The following is an 18,451-nucleotide window of genomic DNA, read 5'->3' on the forward strand; positions in this document are numbered from 1 at the left end:
CACACACACACACACACACATATATATATATATATATATATATATATATATATATATATATATATATATTATGTATATAGGAATACACATCACAACTAACGTCACAGTCGGACGAAAGAAAGAGTTGAGTGAGCGAAACTATATATTTCGATTGCTAACTGCAATCCTCTTCAGTAGTTTCGCTTACTCAACTCTTTCGTCCGACTGTGGTGTTAGTTGTGATTTACAAATGTGTTACTACATTTCTCACCAGTTAAATATACATATAAATATACATACATATATATATATATTTATATATATATATATATATATACATATATATATATGTATATATATATACATATATATATATATATATATATATATATATATATATATATATATTTTAGTCTTCCATCACCCCCTCCCCACCTTTTCTCTGCGACTTTCTCAGTTTTCAGTTTCTTATTTTCGTCTTGACTCCATATTTCTTTATCCTGTCATCCCCGTGATGTTTTCAATTTTATTACTATTTTACAGCTCATTTTTCCTCGTTTCACTTCCATACGTTTCCCTCCATATTTTATCGATCACCCATGCATCCTGTCCTCCCCCTCGTCCCCCTCCTTCTCCTCCCCCTCCTCCTCCTCCCTCCCTTCCTCCTCCTCCCCTCCTCCTCCCCTCCTCCTCCCCTCCTCCTTGTCCTCCTCTCCGTCCTCTCCCTCCTACCCCTTCTCATTCCACTCTCAACTTTTACCCCTTCCTCATCCCCCTCCTCTTCCTCCCCCTCTTCTTCCTCCCCTCCTCTTCCTCTACTCCTCTTCCTCCCCTCCTCCACCTCCCCCTCCTCCTCCCTCTCCTGCTCCTTCTCCTCCTCTTTCCCCTCTTCCTCCCCCTCCTCCTTCCCCTCCTTCTCCTCCTCCCCCTTCTCCTTCCTCTTCCCTCCTCTCTTTCTTTGCCGCCACCCCTACACTGTAATTACGCCTGTCCTCGCCCGCCCTCCCGCCCTCCCGCCGCCGCCGCCCTCTTGCCCACGAGGCGCCCCCCCCCCTCCCAGTCGTCTCGTGGGAACAGCCACAACCTCATCCTCGGCCCGCGCTCGGTTGTTCAATCTTAGCGATTTTGTGGTCTGGCAGGCCTACCACATCTGCCAGCCTGCCAGCCTGCCAACTCTTTGCTTCTCACGAAGCACTCGATTTCCCTCTCCTCCTCCCCTCCTCCACTTCACCCCCTCAACCTCCCCTCCTTTCCACCTCGCCTCTTCCCTTTCCCACTTTTTATCCTCTTTCTTTTCCATCCGTCTTCTCCCTCCAACTCGCCACTCCCCTCACTTCCCCATTGCCTCTTTTCTTTCCCTGCCTCATCTCCTGACCCCCCTTCCTCTCTCTCTCTCCCTGCCCTCCCTCACTCTCTCCTTTCCCTTCCTCACTCTCCCTCCCCTCCCTCACTCTCTCCTTCTTTCACTTCCCTTTCTTACATTCCCATCCCTCTCTTCCTTTCTTCTCCCTTTCCCTTCCCTTCTTTTCCCTTTCCTTTCCTTCTTTTTCCTTCCCTTCCCTTCCCTCCCCTTCTCTTTCCCACCTTTCGTTTCCCCTCCCTTCCATTCCGTTCCTTTCTTCTCCTTTCCCTTCCCATCCCGTCCCTTCCCTTTCCCTCCCCTCCATATCTCGCATTTCCCCTCCCTCTATCGCCCTCCCCTGCTCTACCCTCCACTCCCCTCCCCTCCCCTCCCCTCCTCTCTCCTCTTTCTCCTACCCTCCCTCTTTCTTCCTTATCTTCCTCCGTGTGCTGTTACCGTTGCCCTCCTTCCTCTCTCCCTCTTCCCTCCTCCCTCCCTCCCTCTTCCCTCCTTCCTCTTCCCTCCTCCTTCTCTGCTGGTGCCCGCTACCTCTCCCTCCTCTCTCTCCTTGCCCAGTCTCCTGTTAGATTAGTTTTGCAACTCCTCGTAGGTTGCCCAGAGTTTGTGTAAATCAGCTTGTAACCAGGACGACGACAATTACGGTATTATTACTGAACGTTCTGCGCGCTGGATTGCAACTTTGGCACAGTGAAACGAACGAACCAACTCGCTGTCCCTCTGGCTGTCATCAGTTTTGATGGACAGGTGACAATGCATGGATCGCGAGTTGACGTCGGGAGAGTGCAGGACTACATCCAAGCTGCTCCCTTTAGACGTGCCTGAACCGCTTAGGGTTCGAATCCCATAGGAGGAGTTGTATATTTAAACACTTGAACGCAACGCACCGACAGGTAGTCAGGATTTGCTTGTAGAAACGGCGTTCATACATCATGTTATTTCTTTCGTTCCGTGTCTGTGAGAGGCACGGTGCCATGTCACTTCGTTTGTAAAAATTGAAAATTGATGCTGACCGTCTGCCTGTGTGTTTCTCTCCGTACAGGCTGACTTGCATGCACCTGCCGTTCCAAAGCAAGTGGCTCTACGTCGGGACGGAGCGCGGCAACATCCACGTCGTTAACCTCGAGGTCTTCCAGCTCTCTGGCTACATCGTCAACTGGAACAAGGCCATCGAGTTGTAAGTATCGAAAGAAATTTGTTTTCTCTCAGTCCTCCCCTTTTGTGGTGGGCCCTGTGCCCGAACGACATTGGCTTCGGCCATCTCATGTTAAAAAAAAAAAAAAAAAAAAAAAAAAAAAAAAAGTGAAGCAGTGGGGGTAGCCCAGCTTCAGTTTGTTGGGCCCTGCTGTGGAGGTGCTATGTATCGATGCACTACCTCTGACCCGGGCAGCGGGCGGGAAACAGGGAGGACCCCCCGTCCATAAGGAGCTGGGACAACAAATGGGTGTCATCGGGTGGGGGTATAACTCTTGTTGGGCCACCCCCCTAATGATGGGGAGAGGGCCTTTTGGTATATGTATTTATGTATGTATGAATAAGGTGAGTTTTAAATTTCTCGCCATTTATTGTACCTTATTTCATGTGAAAGGAAATTTGTTCTTGTATATGATGTGTAATAAAAAACCAAGTTTTCAGAGTCAAAGTTGAAGATCCGTCGGTCTGAAGTTCAAGCGCAGTGGCAACTTGTTCCTGTGCGGTAAGGCGTTATTACATTGGGTTATTTTCCTCCGACTGTTGGAGCAGATTTGCAGCTTTCGGAAATATGCTGGAGGAAAAAAAAATTCCTCCCGCATATCAAATGACTTTCTTTGTAAATTGTTGAGAGAAAAAAAAATACCGTAGCGATTTTACGACGGAAAAAGTCGTGGAGGCGGACGGTACCGCCGATGAATCGGAGGTTGGAGGGAAGATAGCCCAGTGTGATAATCCCTTTAACAGTTTTGATTCTCGGGTTGACGTAGGGTCGAACAAGGGATGTCAAGACGGCAGTATTGCCATTTGCTGGCCACTTATCCCCGGACATTGACCGTTTAGACTCTGCGGAGAGTGACTCGTAAGCCGCCATACTGTTCAGCTTCTCTTGTTCTCCAGAGAGACTTGCTTAAGTCCCTCAGACATGACCGTATATCTCGCAAATGTCGACTTGGCTGATAACCGCGGATTTTATTCAGCTTGGGGGCGGGCAGGTTCAAGTTTTGCCCGAACCTTCAAAGAGAGTTGTTGAGCAGTAGGACCCTCTCTCATCTCTCCTCTCTCTCTTTCTCCCTCCCTCACTCACTCACTCCCTCCCTCCCTCCCCCGTCATCTATACCTCTGACAATTTCCCCACCCCTCCATTAATTATGAATATTTATGTCCGCTCCGTGGAGAGGAGAGGAAAGGAGAGTAAGAGACTAGAGGAAATGGCATAATAACCCGTTCTGTGCGTCCCATTTCGTATTTGTTGGTTGATTCACAAGGAAATTGTCACTTTATACCTTTGTTGATGTTATTTCTCTCTGTGTTCTGCATCCGACCAAGATACATACTTAAAGATCTCCTTCTGTAGCAATTCAGGCTTTGCCACCGTGGCCCATCGTGTCCTTGGGGTGCGCGGGGCAGATAGGAAGGGTCACAGGATGCGGGTGAGGAAGCGTAGAGGTCAGAGAGAGAGAGAGAGAGAGAGAGAGAGACAGAGAGAGAGAGGACGGGGGGAGGGAGGGACAGGAGGTGTGGAAAGAATTTGAGAAAGTCAGGGAGGGCAGTTCTGACAGGAGGGTTCCACAGATAAAGCAGGAAATGTCCGCGACATAAGTTGAACTTCGGCGAAAGTGAAGAGGAGGAGGAAGAGGAGTAGGAGGAGGAGGAGGAGGAGGAGGATGAGGTGCACTAGGGAAGAACGTCTCGGCCAAGCAGATTGAACAGAGTATATCAGTCCGAACGATCGTGCATTCCATTTCGTAATTTGCAATCGCGTTATCAACCCAACCCCCAACCCCTGTGCATCATGTTAGTAGCTAAATCACCATGGTGGTCCTTTGGGATAGCAGGAGCGCTCAGCCCCCGTCACAGGGTCGCCGGACCCTGATCGGAGACAGCGACGTGGCAAGGGGTGGGTGGGCGGTGGAACTACCCTGTTCTAAAAAAATGCGTTATGTTGTTTACATTTAGTCTGTTCCTTCCATCCTCTCTTGTATTCCGAATCCAGTCAGTACAATTCCGTGGGCCTGAAGAGTTGGTTCATTCAGCTTCACGTACCTACTACTCGTCGTGCTCGTCACTACGCCCCGACATCTGTTCGCTTCCTTGACCCCTTTTACCGTCACACCCTCTCATCGTCACACCCACATCTCCAATGACCGCAGCAAGCGACCCCAGAAAATAAAACTGTCCTCTGCCTAACTTGGCCGAGGTTACACCGGTCACATCCCAGGAACCACTCTTTGGACCTGTCTGTGGCCCGGGCTTTGTTGCAGACGGGGCGGTGCGGCGGCCCAGACTTCTCAAAACTTGGATGCTCTGCAAGAGTCTTGTTGACTTCGTCAGTCCCAGGGGAGCTGCACCTCCACCCCGGTCCCGAACTCAAAAAGTAAAGCGTTTGGCGTTATTAGCCACAACAAACAAACAAAAATCAACGGGAGTTGAAGATGTCACACCGAGACGGACCCCTTTTTCAGAGATAGAGAAAGGGAGAGAGAGAGAGTGGGGAGGGAGGGAGGGAGGAAGGGAAGGGGGAGGGAGGGAGAGGGAAAGAGGGAGAGAGAAAAAGGGACAGAGGGAGAGAGCGAGAATGAAAGAGGGACAGAGGGATGGAGATAGATAGGTAGATAGATGAATAAATAGATATTGTTTTTTCCCTCTCCCTTTCCCTCCGTTTCTTTCCCTCTGCCAATGAATGGTTTTATTTCCCTGGAGGTGTTCGGCAAATCCGTCTTTCCCATTCTTGACACCAATGACCGACCGACTGCGACATTTCCAACGGAAGAGGCCGGTAGTAGGATCAAGTCGATGTTTAGCCATTTTCAGCACGCTGGAACGGAGTTGTATTTCTGCTTTTCGACAGGAGGTATTACCCGTGCCTATACAGGTTAAAACCCATCCTCCGATTTAGTTCGTTTCTTTATGTGGCTATTCCATCGGCTGCTCGTTCCAGTCTCTGTTGTGTCCTCCTTTCCCTTTGTATTGTCATGGAAAAAAAATCGTAGGACACAGATTTATTGACTTTCGAGTCGTACCTTTGCCATGGCCGGCGGCCTCCTGACCAAATACCTCGGTGGGTCGGATGTTCCCCAACCCTCCTGGTGTACAGTCTGTACACAATGCACATCATTGTGTCGTTGAAACCAACCATCGCCATAGTATGCGGGCCATTAGGGAAGACAAGAGTTTCAGGAGGTCTGTAAACAAAACGTTCAAAAAGTTTTTTGAGGAGGTTCATGTTGTGCACATCTTCCGTGTGTGTGTGTGTGTGGTGGTGGTGGTGGGGGGGTGATACCCGACTCGGTTTTCAGAGGGTCCTGCCCATTCACCACCTGAAGAAGGCTGAAGACCCACGGATCTGGAGTCGTGGTTCGGGATCTTCATCACTCATGTCTTTCAAGACTAGAATGCCCCTTTCCGGTTTCGACCAGCTTCCTCAGGCCTCAAGACACGTCACGTCACGCGAGACTCCTTCGTCATGCACCCACGCTCCTTCCCTACACACACACACACACACACACACACACACACACACACACACACACACACACACACACACACACACACTCACTCACTCACTCACTCACTCACTCACACTCGGCCTTTGATTGCTTTCCAGTAACGGGGCAATTTGAAAAAAAAAAAAAAGTGGAAATTCCATTCCACCGAGATATGGACCTTTGGCGTTGCGAGAAAGGATAAACCGAGCCCATGCGATCATCAGCGACGGATGTGTTGCACTGACTCGTCAACCGTTACACAGCGGAATTCGATAACGGTCGCTGAAATCCGACCCGCTGCAGTTTACGGGAAATATAACTCCAAAGTGACGATACCGCTCCCCAGAAAGAAATGGTGATTGCAGGAAGTGTTTTAGTTGCATTTGATATCGACAGCCCTCCAATGGCCGAGCTCAGCAGAGGTTCGGTGTATCTAAAGAGGCGAAGCAAGAACAACAGGAGCTCATACAGCTTCCTCCTTTGCACTGCTCAGGGGGTGAGTCTCCCTTGGGCTGAATAAAATCGCCTGGCGGCAGCCGGAGTGGAAAAAGATGCACTCGGTGATAAGGAAGGGACAGACATACTCCCTCCCACTAGTAGTTCATAAAAGCATTTCAGAGGTAGAAAGTGGCCCCGACCCCCAGGCCCACGTCGTCGTCTCTCACGAGACTGGTGGTGTACTCGCTGTAGAATTGGGATGTGTTTTGATAGGCCCTCAATGACCACGCAAGTATTCTTTAGCATCGTTTACACGGGCTGATTTTATTCGCTTTGGACAAGCGTCTTAATTCACTGGTGACAGCTTTTGAAATGGATTTAAGGCAAAAGTTGCCCCCTGTAGGGACAGCGATGAGACTTCGCGAGCGTAGCTATTATGTATATTAGTTAGGTAAACACACACACACACACACACACACACACACACACACACACACACACACACACACACACACACACACACACACACACACACACACACACACACACACACACACACACACACACATGCATATGCATGGCCACGTTGATGTGCGTGATGTACGTTTTATGTCGCAGAGTGTTTGGTCAGGCACCGCACCCGAAGATAAGGATGTGAAGTGACGAGTAATTTGACTGCCGATTTCGTTTCCACGTGATGGTTCCTTGCCGCGCAGGAGACTGGGGTATCATATGATGGTGATAATGATGATTATGATTTCAAAGAATTACAAAGGAAGAGCATATCGACAGAAGACATTTTGGTCCATAAGTAGGTCGGATGCTAATAATAGAAAGTTAAACGAAGAAATAAATAAACAATTGGCAGGCATTACAGCATATTGCTAAGGTGTTTATCTATATGAATCTTAAAACATCGAACCGTACTACATTGCACAGCCTTTGCAGGAAGTTTATTCATTGACTACACGATTGGCGAAGTTGTCGCTACTCACTTCCAAATTAAGTCTACGTCCTGACAGCTTGAGACCGTTATTTCTTGTTTGATTCATAATCAGTGTGAAAAATTCATCTATTCTGATGTTTTCAGTTCCTTTTCAAATCTTGAAGACCTGCCTCTATTGAGTCTACGCTTTTTTAGGGAAAATAGATTCATATGTTTTAGGCGGTTCTCGTACGATTTATTTCTGGTATTTGGAATAAATTTTGTGGCTCGCTGCTACACTTGTTCTAATCTGTCAATGTCTTTGATGAGATTCGGTGACCGTACTAACACAGTTTTTTTCCAAATGTGGACGGACTAATGATCTACATAGGTGGTTGATGACAGTTATACTTTTGAAATCAAAAGATCGTGTAATCAGTTCTAGAATATTATTTGGTTTCTCTGAGACAGAAACAAACTGCTTAGATGATTTGAGATCGTTACTGATAATAGATTATACCAAGATCATTTTCACTATCCACTTGTAATAACGTTTATACAAATAACATGTAGTCTTACTTGGTGTTATTTTTTAGCTGTGTGCATAAATTTACATTTACTTGTATTGAATTTCATTAGCCATTTTTCAGACCATTGCTGTATTTTATCTAAATCTTCTTGAATATCCAATTGCTTCAAATTATCAATTGCTGTTACATACAGCGTTGTATCGTCAGCAAATTTTGAGACAGTAGAATCCAGTCCATGGTCTATATCACTTATATATACACTATAAATAGAAAAGAGGGAGGGAGGGGTGGTGATTGGGAGTGGAGTATTGTGGGGATGAAATTGGTGGGAGCGGATTATGCCTTTGACTTGGGCTACCTCCCTTGTGAGGGTGAAAAAACCCTTGGTATATTATGTATGTATAGATAGAAGTGTCCAAGAACGGAACCCCGAGGAACTCCACTCATAACATTTTTCCAGATAGAAGTTCTGTCATTCAGGATGAAGCTCAAATAGTGCGAAGGAATAGGAGGGAGAAATGGAAGAAGTAAATATGAACGGAGCCTGGATGACAGTAAGGAGTTTTGAAATAAGATAGAAACCTAAGGCAGAAAGCTTGTGCGTGCATGCGTTCGTGCAGTCCCCGTGCATTTCCATGTGGAAGCCCGCTCCCGTGGGCCTCCTCACGCGTGGCCCTGCGGCCCGGAGGATCGGCCTTCCCTCCCCGTAGCTGCAGGACCTTTGCCTCTCTATACTAATGACCTCTCTCTCTCTCCCCTTTCGTTGCAGATCACGGAAGACTCACCCTGGGCCCGTGGTTCACCTGAGCGACTGCCCCATCGACCCCAGCAAGGTCAGCCGAACTGCTCTCTGTGATTTCGTGTCATTAGTGGGTCGAGGTCAAGGTGTGTGTGCGTTTGTGCATGTGTGCGTGTGTGTGATTCATCATTGTCTAGGATCACGTGTTGGACTCTCGATCGACAGCCATTACCCTCCCGGATGAGAGCTTAAGAGTTCATATATACCTGATATATGGGTAATGCTGTGACTTTGCACACACACACACACACACACACACACACACACACACACACACACACACACACACACACACACACACACACACACACACACACACACACACACACACAACTATTTGACTACGAGAGTTGGAGTGCCGGCTCGTAGTGCAGCGATGCTGAAATTATTTCAGCCCTGGGCGGGAATCGATTTCGGACCGCTTGATTAGCTGTCACGAGCCCTGTGTGTGTGTGTGTGTGTGTGTGTGTGTGTGTGTATGTGTGTGTGTGTGTGTGTGTGTGTGTGTATGTGTGTGTGCGTGCGCGCGTGTGTGTTTGTGTGTGTGTGTGTGTGTGTGTGTGTGTGTATGTGTGTGTATTTATTTACCTAGTTGTATTTTGCGGGAAGGGGAGCTACGCTCGTGATGTCCCGCCTTTGTATCTCGCAGTGTCTAGTTTGCTTTTAAACTTATGAATGGTTTTTGCGCACGCTATTTCATTGTTCAGTTTGTTCCAAGTGTCCACCACTCTATGTGGAAAACTGTTTTTCTTCAGATCTCTTCTGTAGCAATGTTTTTTTATTTTATTTCCATGCCCTCTTGTGCTTCTCCTGTCCCAGTTTAACAAGTCCTCACTATCGAATATTTCTGTGCCCTTCATGATTCTGTAGATGGTCAGTAGGTCACCTCTCTCTCTTCTTTGCTCCAGAGTAGGTAACTCCAGTTTAGCCAATCTCTCCTCATATGACAAGTTTGCAGATGCAGGTGCCATTTTTGTGGCTGCTCTCTGGATTCTTTCTATTTTCTTTATATTCTTTTTGGTACTGGGTGACCATAATGTCGCCGCATATTCTAGTCTAGGCCTCATCAGTGTGACCAATATTTTTTTAATCATTTATTCGTCCAAATATGTAAATGCCACTTTTATTGATCTTAGTAAGTTGTAGGATTCTCTGACAATTTTGTTTATCTGTTTGTCATAGGACAAGTCATTTGAGATAATTACACCCAAATCTTTTTCGGATCTCTCCTTCTTTACTTCCTTGGTTCCAATTTTATATTGTCCTGATATTCTGTTTTTGCTTTTTCGTAACTCCATTATGCTACACTTCTTAATATTGAAGTCCACTTCCCATTTCTGACTCCAGTTCCATACCTTATTCAGGTCTTCCTGCAGTGATTCGCAATCCTTTTCAGTTTTTACTTTCCTTAACAGTTTGGCGTCGTGTGTGTGTGTGTGTGTGTGTGTGTGTGTGTGTGTGTGTGTGTGTGTGTGTGTGTGTGTGTGTGTGTGTGTGTGAGAGAGAGAGAGAGAGAGAGAGAGAGAGAGAGAGAGAGAGAGAGAGAGAGAACTCGATACCACAGCATATGACGGCATATATGCTACATGTAGGGCTATGTATAGAAATGAGAAGCCCCCTCTGTTCAAGTAGATATCGTATGTTTGTTTTCTGGACGACAGATTTGAAGACGTGTGTCTGAGTGTCTTGACTCTTGCAGCTCCTGATCGGCTACGAGTCGGGCCAGGTTGTCGTGTGGGACTTGAAGAACCGCGCGGCTGAGGTTCGCTACCAAGCCGCGGAGCCCCTCAAGTCGGTATGTTGGCACTACGAAGGGAAGCAGTTCATGTGTAGTCACACGGACGGCTCTCTCACCACGTGGGCAGTCAAGCAAACAAGTCCCAAGCCGGTCTCCACCATCTTTCCGCACGGTAAGTGCCTTCAACTTTTGCAACAGAGCGAATATTAAAGAAACTATGTGGTTGTCTTACCCTAAACAAAAATATATCGAGAAGCCGGCGGGCCGACCTCGCTGCTAACAAAGGGGATTTTAAGGTGATCTCGTTTATTTCATAATGTGTATTTGTATTTGTAATGCTGTCCTAGCAACGTTAGGCGGAAGCGCGTTCCTACCGCATAACTTAAGGGTCCTTGAACCAGTACTCTAAAGGGTTGCTGTTGAATTGTTCTATATTCATTTGATGGAACCTTATTTCCCCGTTTTAAAATGTTAAGATAATTTTGCACATGTGGATAAGATCCCAGCCATCATATGTAGGAGTAACGAGATTAACACACACACACATAAATATATGCATTTGTATATATATATATATATATATATATATATATATATATGTATATGTATTTATATATTTGAAAACTTATTATGTTATGTCTTTCTCGCAGCCAAAAATAACAAGGACGGGAAGCAGGAGCCCTGTAAACCCATACAGAAAGTCGAGTGGAAATCCAGCAAAACAGGGTAAGTGGCTGACAATACCTTCCTACTACATGCACACACTACACTTAGAAACCCTACAACCTTCCGAGGCAGCAGAAAAACTGACACCCCCCCCCCCATCCTCTCAGTCTCCTGAAGAGGTCTCTGCAAAAAAAAGCCTCTTTCACCATGCAGGGGATCGAGTGGGGTGGTGTACGTTCTGTCCATATTACAAGTTGCAACAAAATATATTTCATGTAATGTGCATATATATATATATATATATATATATATATATATATATATATATATATAGATATATATATATATATATATATATATATGGAGGTGAGGTGGCAAAATGAAAAGTTAAGGCAAGAGTAGTGAGTTTACTCAGAACCAGATGTTTCGACCTCTAGGGTCTTCCTCAGTGGACTTAAAACAGGAGAGGAATCAAAATGCGTCAACAGCTTTCATTGTGATCTGACAACCCTGCGTGACCTCATCTCGGTCTCATTTTCTCACACTCGCCAACCGCCAGCTGTACGGACATTTGAGACCAGGACATAAACCCCCAACGAGAATTAGCAGTGTTTTTGGTGGCAATGTATACCGTCTCCAAAGTATTCCTTCTCTTTTTTCCCAGTTCCCTACGTAATATGTAGGTTTCTTTCCAATTTGGCAGATGACCTTCGTCGATGTGAAATACTAGTGCATTTGATGTTCTGTGGTATCTCACATACCTCTTCTGTTCTTCAAGTCTTTTATCCAGGCCTCCTGACAACCTGCACAAGGAATTTTATATAAAATTTTATTTTCTATTTATTTTATTTTATTTATTCTTTATTTATTTATTTATTTTTTATGGTAAGCTCACCAATTTTCTTTCCCGCTGAAGTAACTAAATTTATTCTGCTGTTTTTTAAGAAGTTACTAACCGTTACTAACTATTGGTGCATATTTTCAGTTAGGAACTGAAATAAATATTCTGTTGGTGTTGCCTGTAGGCGCTGTGTTCCTTTCCATAATTTTGATGGCTTTGTGTTTCAATTTTATAAGGAAGCCTAAAGGATATGCTAATTCCTGGAAAGATTTAAAGATATGGTTAAATTCATCATGTACAAATTCTACATATCCTTAGGGTTCTTAATATGAATCCAATAATTATTCCAGATTTGATTCTTGCATTGTGAGCTGAATGAAAATTAATGTAATTTTCTATGTTCGTTTTCCATACACTTTGCATTTTATTCCGTTCCTTGTTTTCATCACTACAGTATCCAAAAAGGAATTTCATCATTAACTTATTCTTCTATTATACATTATATTTTCCACTCTGCGTTATTCAACTGGGTTAATTTCTGTCTCAAATTGAAACACAAAGCCATCAAAACCATGTAAAAGAACACCTACACACAACAACACCAACAGAATATTCGTTTCAGTTCCTAACTCAAAATATGCACAAATAGACAATAACTTCTTAGGGAAAAACAACAACAACAACAACTATATTTCATTATATGTATATATATATATATACATATATATATATATATATATATATATATATATATATATATATATATATATATATATGTCATAATTTTGTGGCCGTAGCGTATAGGACTCGAACCACTCTGAGGCCAAGAGGATGCCAAGACGGTACCTTAAACCACTCAGCTACTTGGGGTACAAAAATTTCCGAAATCGAAACGCTGCTGGTTCCCGAGATTAGGAAAGATTGCTGCCTGTGACCTCATTTCCTTTTTCACTGGAGAGCCGACCCCAACTCGTAGTAAGGGGTAAGGACCGGAACGAATCACTTTCACGCTTTCGCCATTGTAAATATGTGAAAAATTGGCTAGTGAACAGCGACATCAATCAGACAATTTTTATGACCGTAGTGCACAGGATTCGAACCTACAGCTCTGAGGCCAAGAGGTTGCCGAGACAGTGCCTTAAACCACACAGTTACATGAGGTACAAAATTCTCTCAACTTGAAAAGCTACTGGTTCCCGAGATTAGGAAAGATCGCTGCCTGCGACCGTCTTGGCAGCCTCTTGGCCTCAGAGCGGTAGGTTCGAGTCCTATACGCAACGGCCATGAAATTTATCTAATTGATGTCGCATTTCACCAGCGAATTTCTCACATAGTTACAATGGTGAAAGCGTGAAAGTGATTCGTTCCGGTCCTTAGCCCTTGATACGAGTTGGGGTCGGCTTTCCGGTGAAAAAGTATATGTGGTCGCAGGCAGCGATCTTTCCTAATCTCGGGAACCAGCAGCGTTTCAAGTTTGGAGATTTTTGTACCCCCAGTAGCTGAGTGATTTAAAGCACCGTCTTGGCAGCCTCTTAGCCTCAGAGCGGTAGGTTCGAGTCCTATGCGCTACGGCCATAAAAATGATCTGATTGATGTCGCTGTTCACCAGCGAATTTCTCACATAGTTACAATGGCGAAAGCGTGAAAGTGATTCGTTCCGGTCCTTACCCCTTACTATGAGTTGGGGTCGGCTCTCCGGTGAAAAAGTATATGTGGTCGCAGGCAGCAATCTTTTCATAATCTCGGGAACCAGCAGTGTTTCGATTTCGGAGATTTTTGTACTCCCAAGTAGCTGAATGGTTTAAGGCACCGTCTTGGCAGCCTCTTGGCCTCAGAGCGGTAGGTTCGAGTTCTATACGCTACGGCCATAAAAATTACCTGGTTGAGGTCGCTGTTCACTAGCAAATTTCTCACATAGTTACAATGGCGAAAGCGTGACAAGTGATTCGTTCCGGTCCTTAACCCCTTACTACGAGTTGGGGTCGGCTCTCCGGTGAAAAAGGATATGGGGTCGCAGGCAGCGATCTTTTCTATTCTCGGGAACCTGCAGCGTTTCGATTTCGGAGAGTTTTGTACCCCAATTAGCTGAGTGATTTAAGACACCGTCTTAGCAGCCTCTTGGCCTCAGAGCTGTAGGTTCGAGTCCTATGCGCTTTGCCATAAAAATTATCTGACTGATGTCACTGTTCACTAGCTAATTTCTCTCTCTCTCACACGCGCACACACACACACACACACACACACACACACACACACACACACACACACACACACACACACACACACACACACTATATATATATCTATATATATATATATATATATATATATATATATATATATATATATATATATATATATATATATATGTCACTGGTGAGAAATGTAGTAACACATTTGTAAATCACAACACCACAGTCGGACGAAAGAAAGTTGGTGTAAGCGAAACTATATATTTCGATTGCTGACTGCAATCCTCTTCAGTAGTACAAAGTGGAAGGAGGACGTTGTCTTAAATAGCAACCTCTTACAAAGGGAAAGGAACTGGGAAAATAATAGATGTCGCTACCCCAACCCTTATGTGACATGAGGTCGGGTCAGGGGGAGGGGGAGGAAACTTGTTGACAATTTGTTTGGTGATGAATAATCTTGATATTATATCACCAAACAAAACGTGCCGTGACGTCATTGGAGGTTGTCCGAATCGAATAGATATCCATATTCAATTATTATACCTAAAGAGAAAAATTCCCTCTGCCCTGATCAGGGATTATGAGTATCCTTATTTTTTAGGAACGTCATTATAGCGTCTAAGTCCCGAATGAAGGTCAGTAATCAAATCGAAATCACTATAAAGAGAATAATCCTATTTAGATCAAGGGAACAGACGATGGAACAAAACTGTAGCGACCCTCTTGGTTGATCCGTTTGCTTATTGAGCCGGCGAATTCTCACCGAACAGGTTGGAACCCAATGTGTGATATGAAAAAGTGAAATATGTATATACATAGTCTAAGATGTGAAATATATGAAAACTAAGTAGTATCATGCATGTTATTTTCTTGTGTTCTGGTTATGTACACATGTGTATGTACACGAACATGTATGATTTGTCAACAGAACGAGATACAAGTAAGTTTGATGACCCCTGGACTAAATGAAGGTTATTTTTGGCCCGACCCGACCCAACTAACCATTTTTTGGCGTCTAAGAACTTTCTGCTACAGTCGACTACCTCTAATCCAACAATCAGTTAAATATGTCAGATTTGTTCAAAATCAGTCAAAGAACATTATCATGAGATAATTATGTTTATAAGTGTTTCGGTAAGAAAGTTTAAGGCTGTGAAAAGTTCGATAGACCTTGGTTGAGTCGCTCATGTTAATTTTTCATACGAGTCAAATGATGACTTGTTTAAAAAATAAAGTTTCACTGGGAATCGCTTTGCTTTGTAATAAATTCTTACCATTTTTGTTTATTAATAGCATACTGTGGTGTTTTTATTAGGTGATCGCGATGGAGCGGACAATAACTGATTTTTTTCAAATCGAAATCGGCCAGGAACCATGACGACGAGATCGAGCGGCGGCTTGTAGTCAACAGGATCCAGTTACCGAGGAAGGAAACGTTTCGACAGTTTCAAGTGAGACACCGCCTACTTCAGTTGATATCGCCAACTTTGTTTAAAATACGCAAGCAACGGACTAAACTTGCTATGATTCATCAAAAATCGCCAACTTTAGAGACACTTCATTATACCAATGAAGGTGGCCATGAGAGACGCTTTCAACCCGGATTGTGTTCCATGTACTCTTGGCTCAAATACTCTGCATCAAAGAAAGGCGGCTGTTACATCGTTTGTGTTTTGTTTGGTGGTGACCAAGCTGGAACTGGAGGACAGACGAAGCCGGGAACCTTAGTTTTGCAGGCGATGCACAAATATAAAAAAGCTACTGAGGTGCTCAGTAACCACAACGGCAACGGCTATCATAAAACCAGCATGGTTAGGATGCAACAGTTTCTGGACACTGCGCCATCCAACGAGAGCTGTTCATGTAATTATGACTCGGAAAAGTAAGGAGCAAATTGAGAGCAACCGCCGTCTGCTTGTTCCAGTTATTGAGACTACTGTTTTGTGGCCGCAATATGCTTCCCCTTCGACACGGTGACGACGGCCCCTTAGATTTATCCGCTTCAAGTGTAACCGGAGAAGGACTTTTTCGAGCGCTGTTGCGGTACCGTTCCAATGGCGGCGATGCTGAATTAGCGAAGCTTCTTACGACATCCAACAAGAATAGTACTGTCATTAAGAAGACTATAAAAAAAACATCGAAATATCAGGTGAAACGTTGTCCGTATACTATTTTTACTGTTATTTTTTTTATACTTTTGTATTTCAATATTGCAAGAAATATCTAAGTGATATCTTGATTTGTAGGGTGACTAGTGCAAGAGAAGATGGTGTCTCAAGTTGCTGGAATCTTTGCTATCATGATGGACGAGACGACGGATGTTGCGAAGAAAGAACAAACTACCTTCTGCGTCCGTCACTTCAGCAACGACCAATTGAGGGAGGAGCTTCTGGGTTTCATGCATGCCGAAGACCTGACTGGAGAAGGACTGGCTCGTCTTCTTCTCGGGACACTAGATAGTGTCGATCTCGACATGAACAGCTGTCGCAGTCTCTGTTTTGATGGAGCCAATGCCATAATGGGGGAAGTTTCGCGGATGTGCAGCAGTTATACTGCGAGAATATCTACTCGCGAAGGTGATCCACTGCTGCAATCATCGGCTGAACCTAGCATTAACAAAGGCTTGTAACAAAAAGGAAGTCATACTCGCTCTCCAGACCCTCAACGAGGTTTACAACTACATTAGTTCTTTGAACATGCGTTCTACGAGGTTTACTCAGCTGGTGAAACACCGCACATCCTCAAAGTGGCAGAAGTTGGTCGGCCTCTGCGCTACTAGATGGGTTGAGCGACTTGATTCCGTCGTTTTCATCGAACTGCTACCAGTTGTAGCCATCTTCCTTGAAGATAAGAGCAATGCGGATGCGAAAGCGGGACTACTGCTGATCGCCATCCAAGAGCCGCGCTTACTGATTGGTCTTGTCGTCGCTGAGTCTGTGTTGGAACCACTGTGGAACCAAGATGATCCCTACAATCTCCTACGGTGGATCTCGTGTCCGCATATGCTACGATCAGGGAAGTAGTGACGCATTTTGCCAGAGTCCGGGAAGATGCCAACACTAGATTTCCCGACATTTTCACGAAGTCAGAGAAGCTACTACACGAGATCGGCTCAACACACACCACCATTCCCGTGCCCCGAGTTTGCAAACGGCAGACGCAACGTGATACTGTTCCTTTCCAAGCAGCAGAAGAGTATCACCGCCGATCTGTATACATGCTGTTTCTTGATCAGGTCTTGAGTGAGTTACAGCGTCGGTTCCAGGATGATACCGTTATTACTGGCTTCAGCATCAAGCATCTGCTCAACGGCGCTGACGGAGACGTTGGGGCTTTAATGAAGGTGGCACAGGTTAACACCGAGAACTTGAGTCTTGTCAAAGCGGAAGCAGAGCGCTGGTTTTCAACAACAAAAAAGTTTGACTCTGTTGGAGATGCTCTAGCCTATGCCAAGACCCGTATGTATCCAAACTTGGCCAGGCTTCTCCAAGTTTTGACCACACTCCCTGTTTCGAACGCGGAAGCAGAACGGTCACTCTCAACCTTAAAGCGACTGAAGACTTATTTGAAGAACACTATGGGTCTAGAGCGCCTCAATGGTCTAGCACTACTTGGTGTTCACAACGAAATTGACATTACAACAAACAGCGTGATCCATTCGGCCAAAAAAATCGGAAACTGATGTTTTTGTGAACACCACATTCTTCTGTTTTCTAGCTGTGTTAGATGGGGGTTGTTTTTGCTAGACCGCGGCGACTCATTTTGAAATATATAATACTGTATAATGTTGTAATAGTACACTCAAATGTTTGTTCATTAAATATGATTTGCTAAATACATATTACAGAACAGTAGTTGTGATAACCTTTCTTGATTTTTACATCTGTTAGATTTGTTAATATTCAATAAAGTTTTGCTCATCAAAATGGTATGTGCATTCGCCTCTCTCAATTGTATTTAGATAAAATAATCTCTCGAAATGAACACCATGTGAGGACGTTTCCCTTTTTGAAATACATAGTTGTGACACACATGATTGAGATTAAATAAGAGGAGTGGGAGGAACGGGGAAAAGGGGAGGTAGGAAGGTAGGGGATTTTTTGTTTTCTTTTCTTTTTTGAGGGGGGGGGGGCAGTGAAATGTCACTCCTACGGGGTTTGTTTGAGCCCGTGCGGTGGTGTTTTTGGAAGACACCTTGCAGAGAGGAAGTGTGGTGGTGTAGCCAGTCAGAGGGGCTGGGGCAGTGGAAAAAGAGATGCTAGAGCGGCGGCGGACGCTCTAGTAGCTGACGGAGCTCATAGGGG

General features: G+C 44.8%; 2 protein-coding genes across 8 annotated transcripts in view; both read left to right on the forward strand.

The window, feature by feature from the left end:
- Tomosyn (syntaxin-binding protein tomosyn) overlaps positions 1–18,451 on the forward strand; it is an 870,373-nt gene that overhangs the window by 464,051 nt on the left and 387,871 nt on the right. For all 6 annotated transcript variants that reach the window (XM_076202137.1, XM_076202139.1, XM_076202138.1 and 3 more), the window contains exons 4-7: positions 2,382–2,516; positions 8,681–8,744; positions 10,410–10,620; positions 11,099–11,174. In XM_076202137.1, coding sequence (XP_076058252.1) covers positions 2,382–2,516; positions 8,681–8,744; positions 10,410–10,620; positions 11,099–11,174 — 486 coding nt within the window. The remainder of the gene's footprint in view (positions 1–2,381; positions 2,517–8,680; positions 8,745–10,409; positions 10,621–11,098; positions 11,175–18,451) is intronic.
- Positions 15,464–16,527, forward strand: LOC143035279 (uncharacterized). 2 transcript variants are annotated; one of them, XM_076202143.1, is made up of 2 exons: positions 15,464–16,296; positions 16,394–16,527. In XM_076202143.1, the coding sequence occupies exons 1-2, from the start codon at positions 16,102–16,104 to the stop codon at positions 16,400–16,402; spliced, it is 204 nt and encodes a 67-aa protein (XP_076058258.1). In that variant the 5' UTR covers positions 15,464–16,101; the 3' UTR covers positions 16,403–16,527. Both variants share the same exon structure in this region; 1 of them encodes a protein (XP_076058258.1).

This window comes from Oratosquilla oratoria, chromosome 18 (genome assembly GCF_046742065.1).
Source record: "Oratosquilla oratoria isolate Oo_2021 chromosome 18, ASM4674206v1, whole genome shotgun sequence".
NCBI lineage: Eukaryota > Metazoa > Arthropoda > Malacostraca > Stomatopoda > Squillidae > Oratosquilla > Oratosquilla oratoria.

Coding starts and splice junctions, on each gene's coding strand:
- LOC143035279 (XM_076202143.1), top strand. CDS start 16,102: ATGCTTCCCCTTCGACACGGTGACGACGGCCCCTTAGATTTATCCGCT.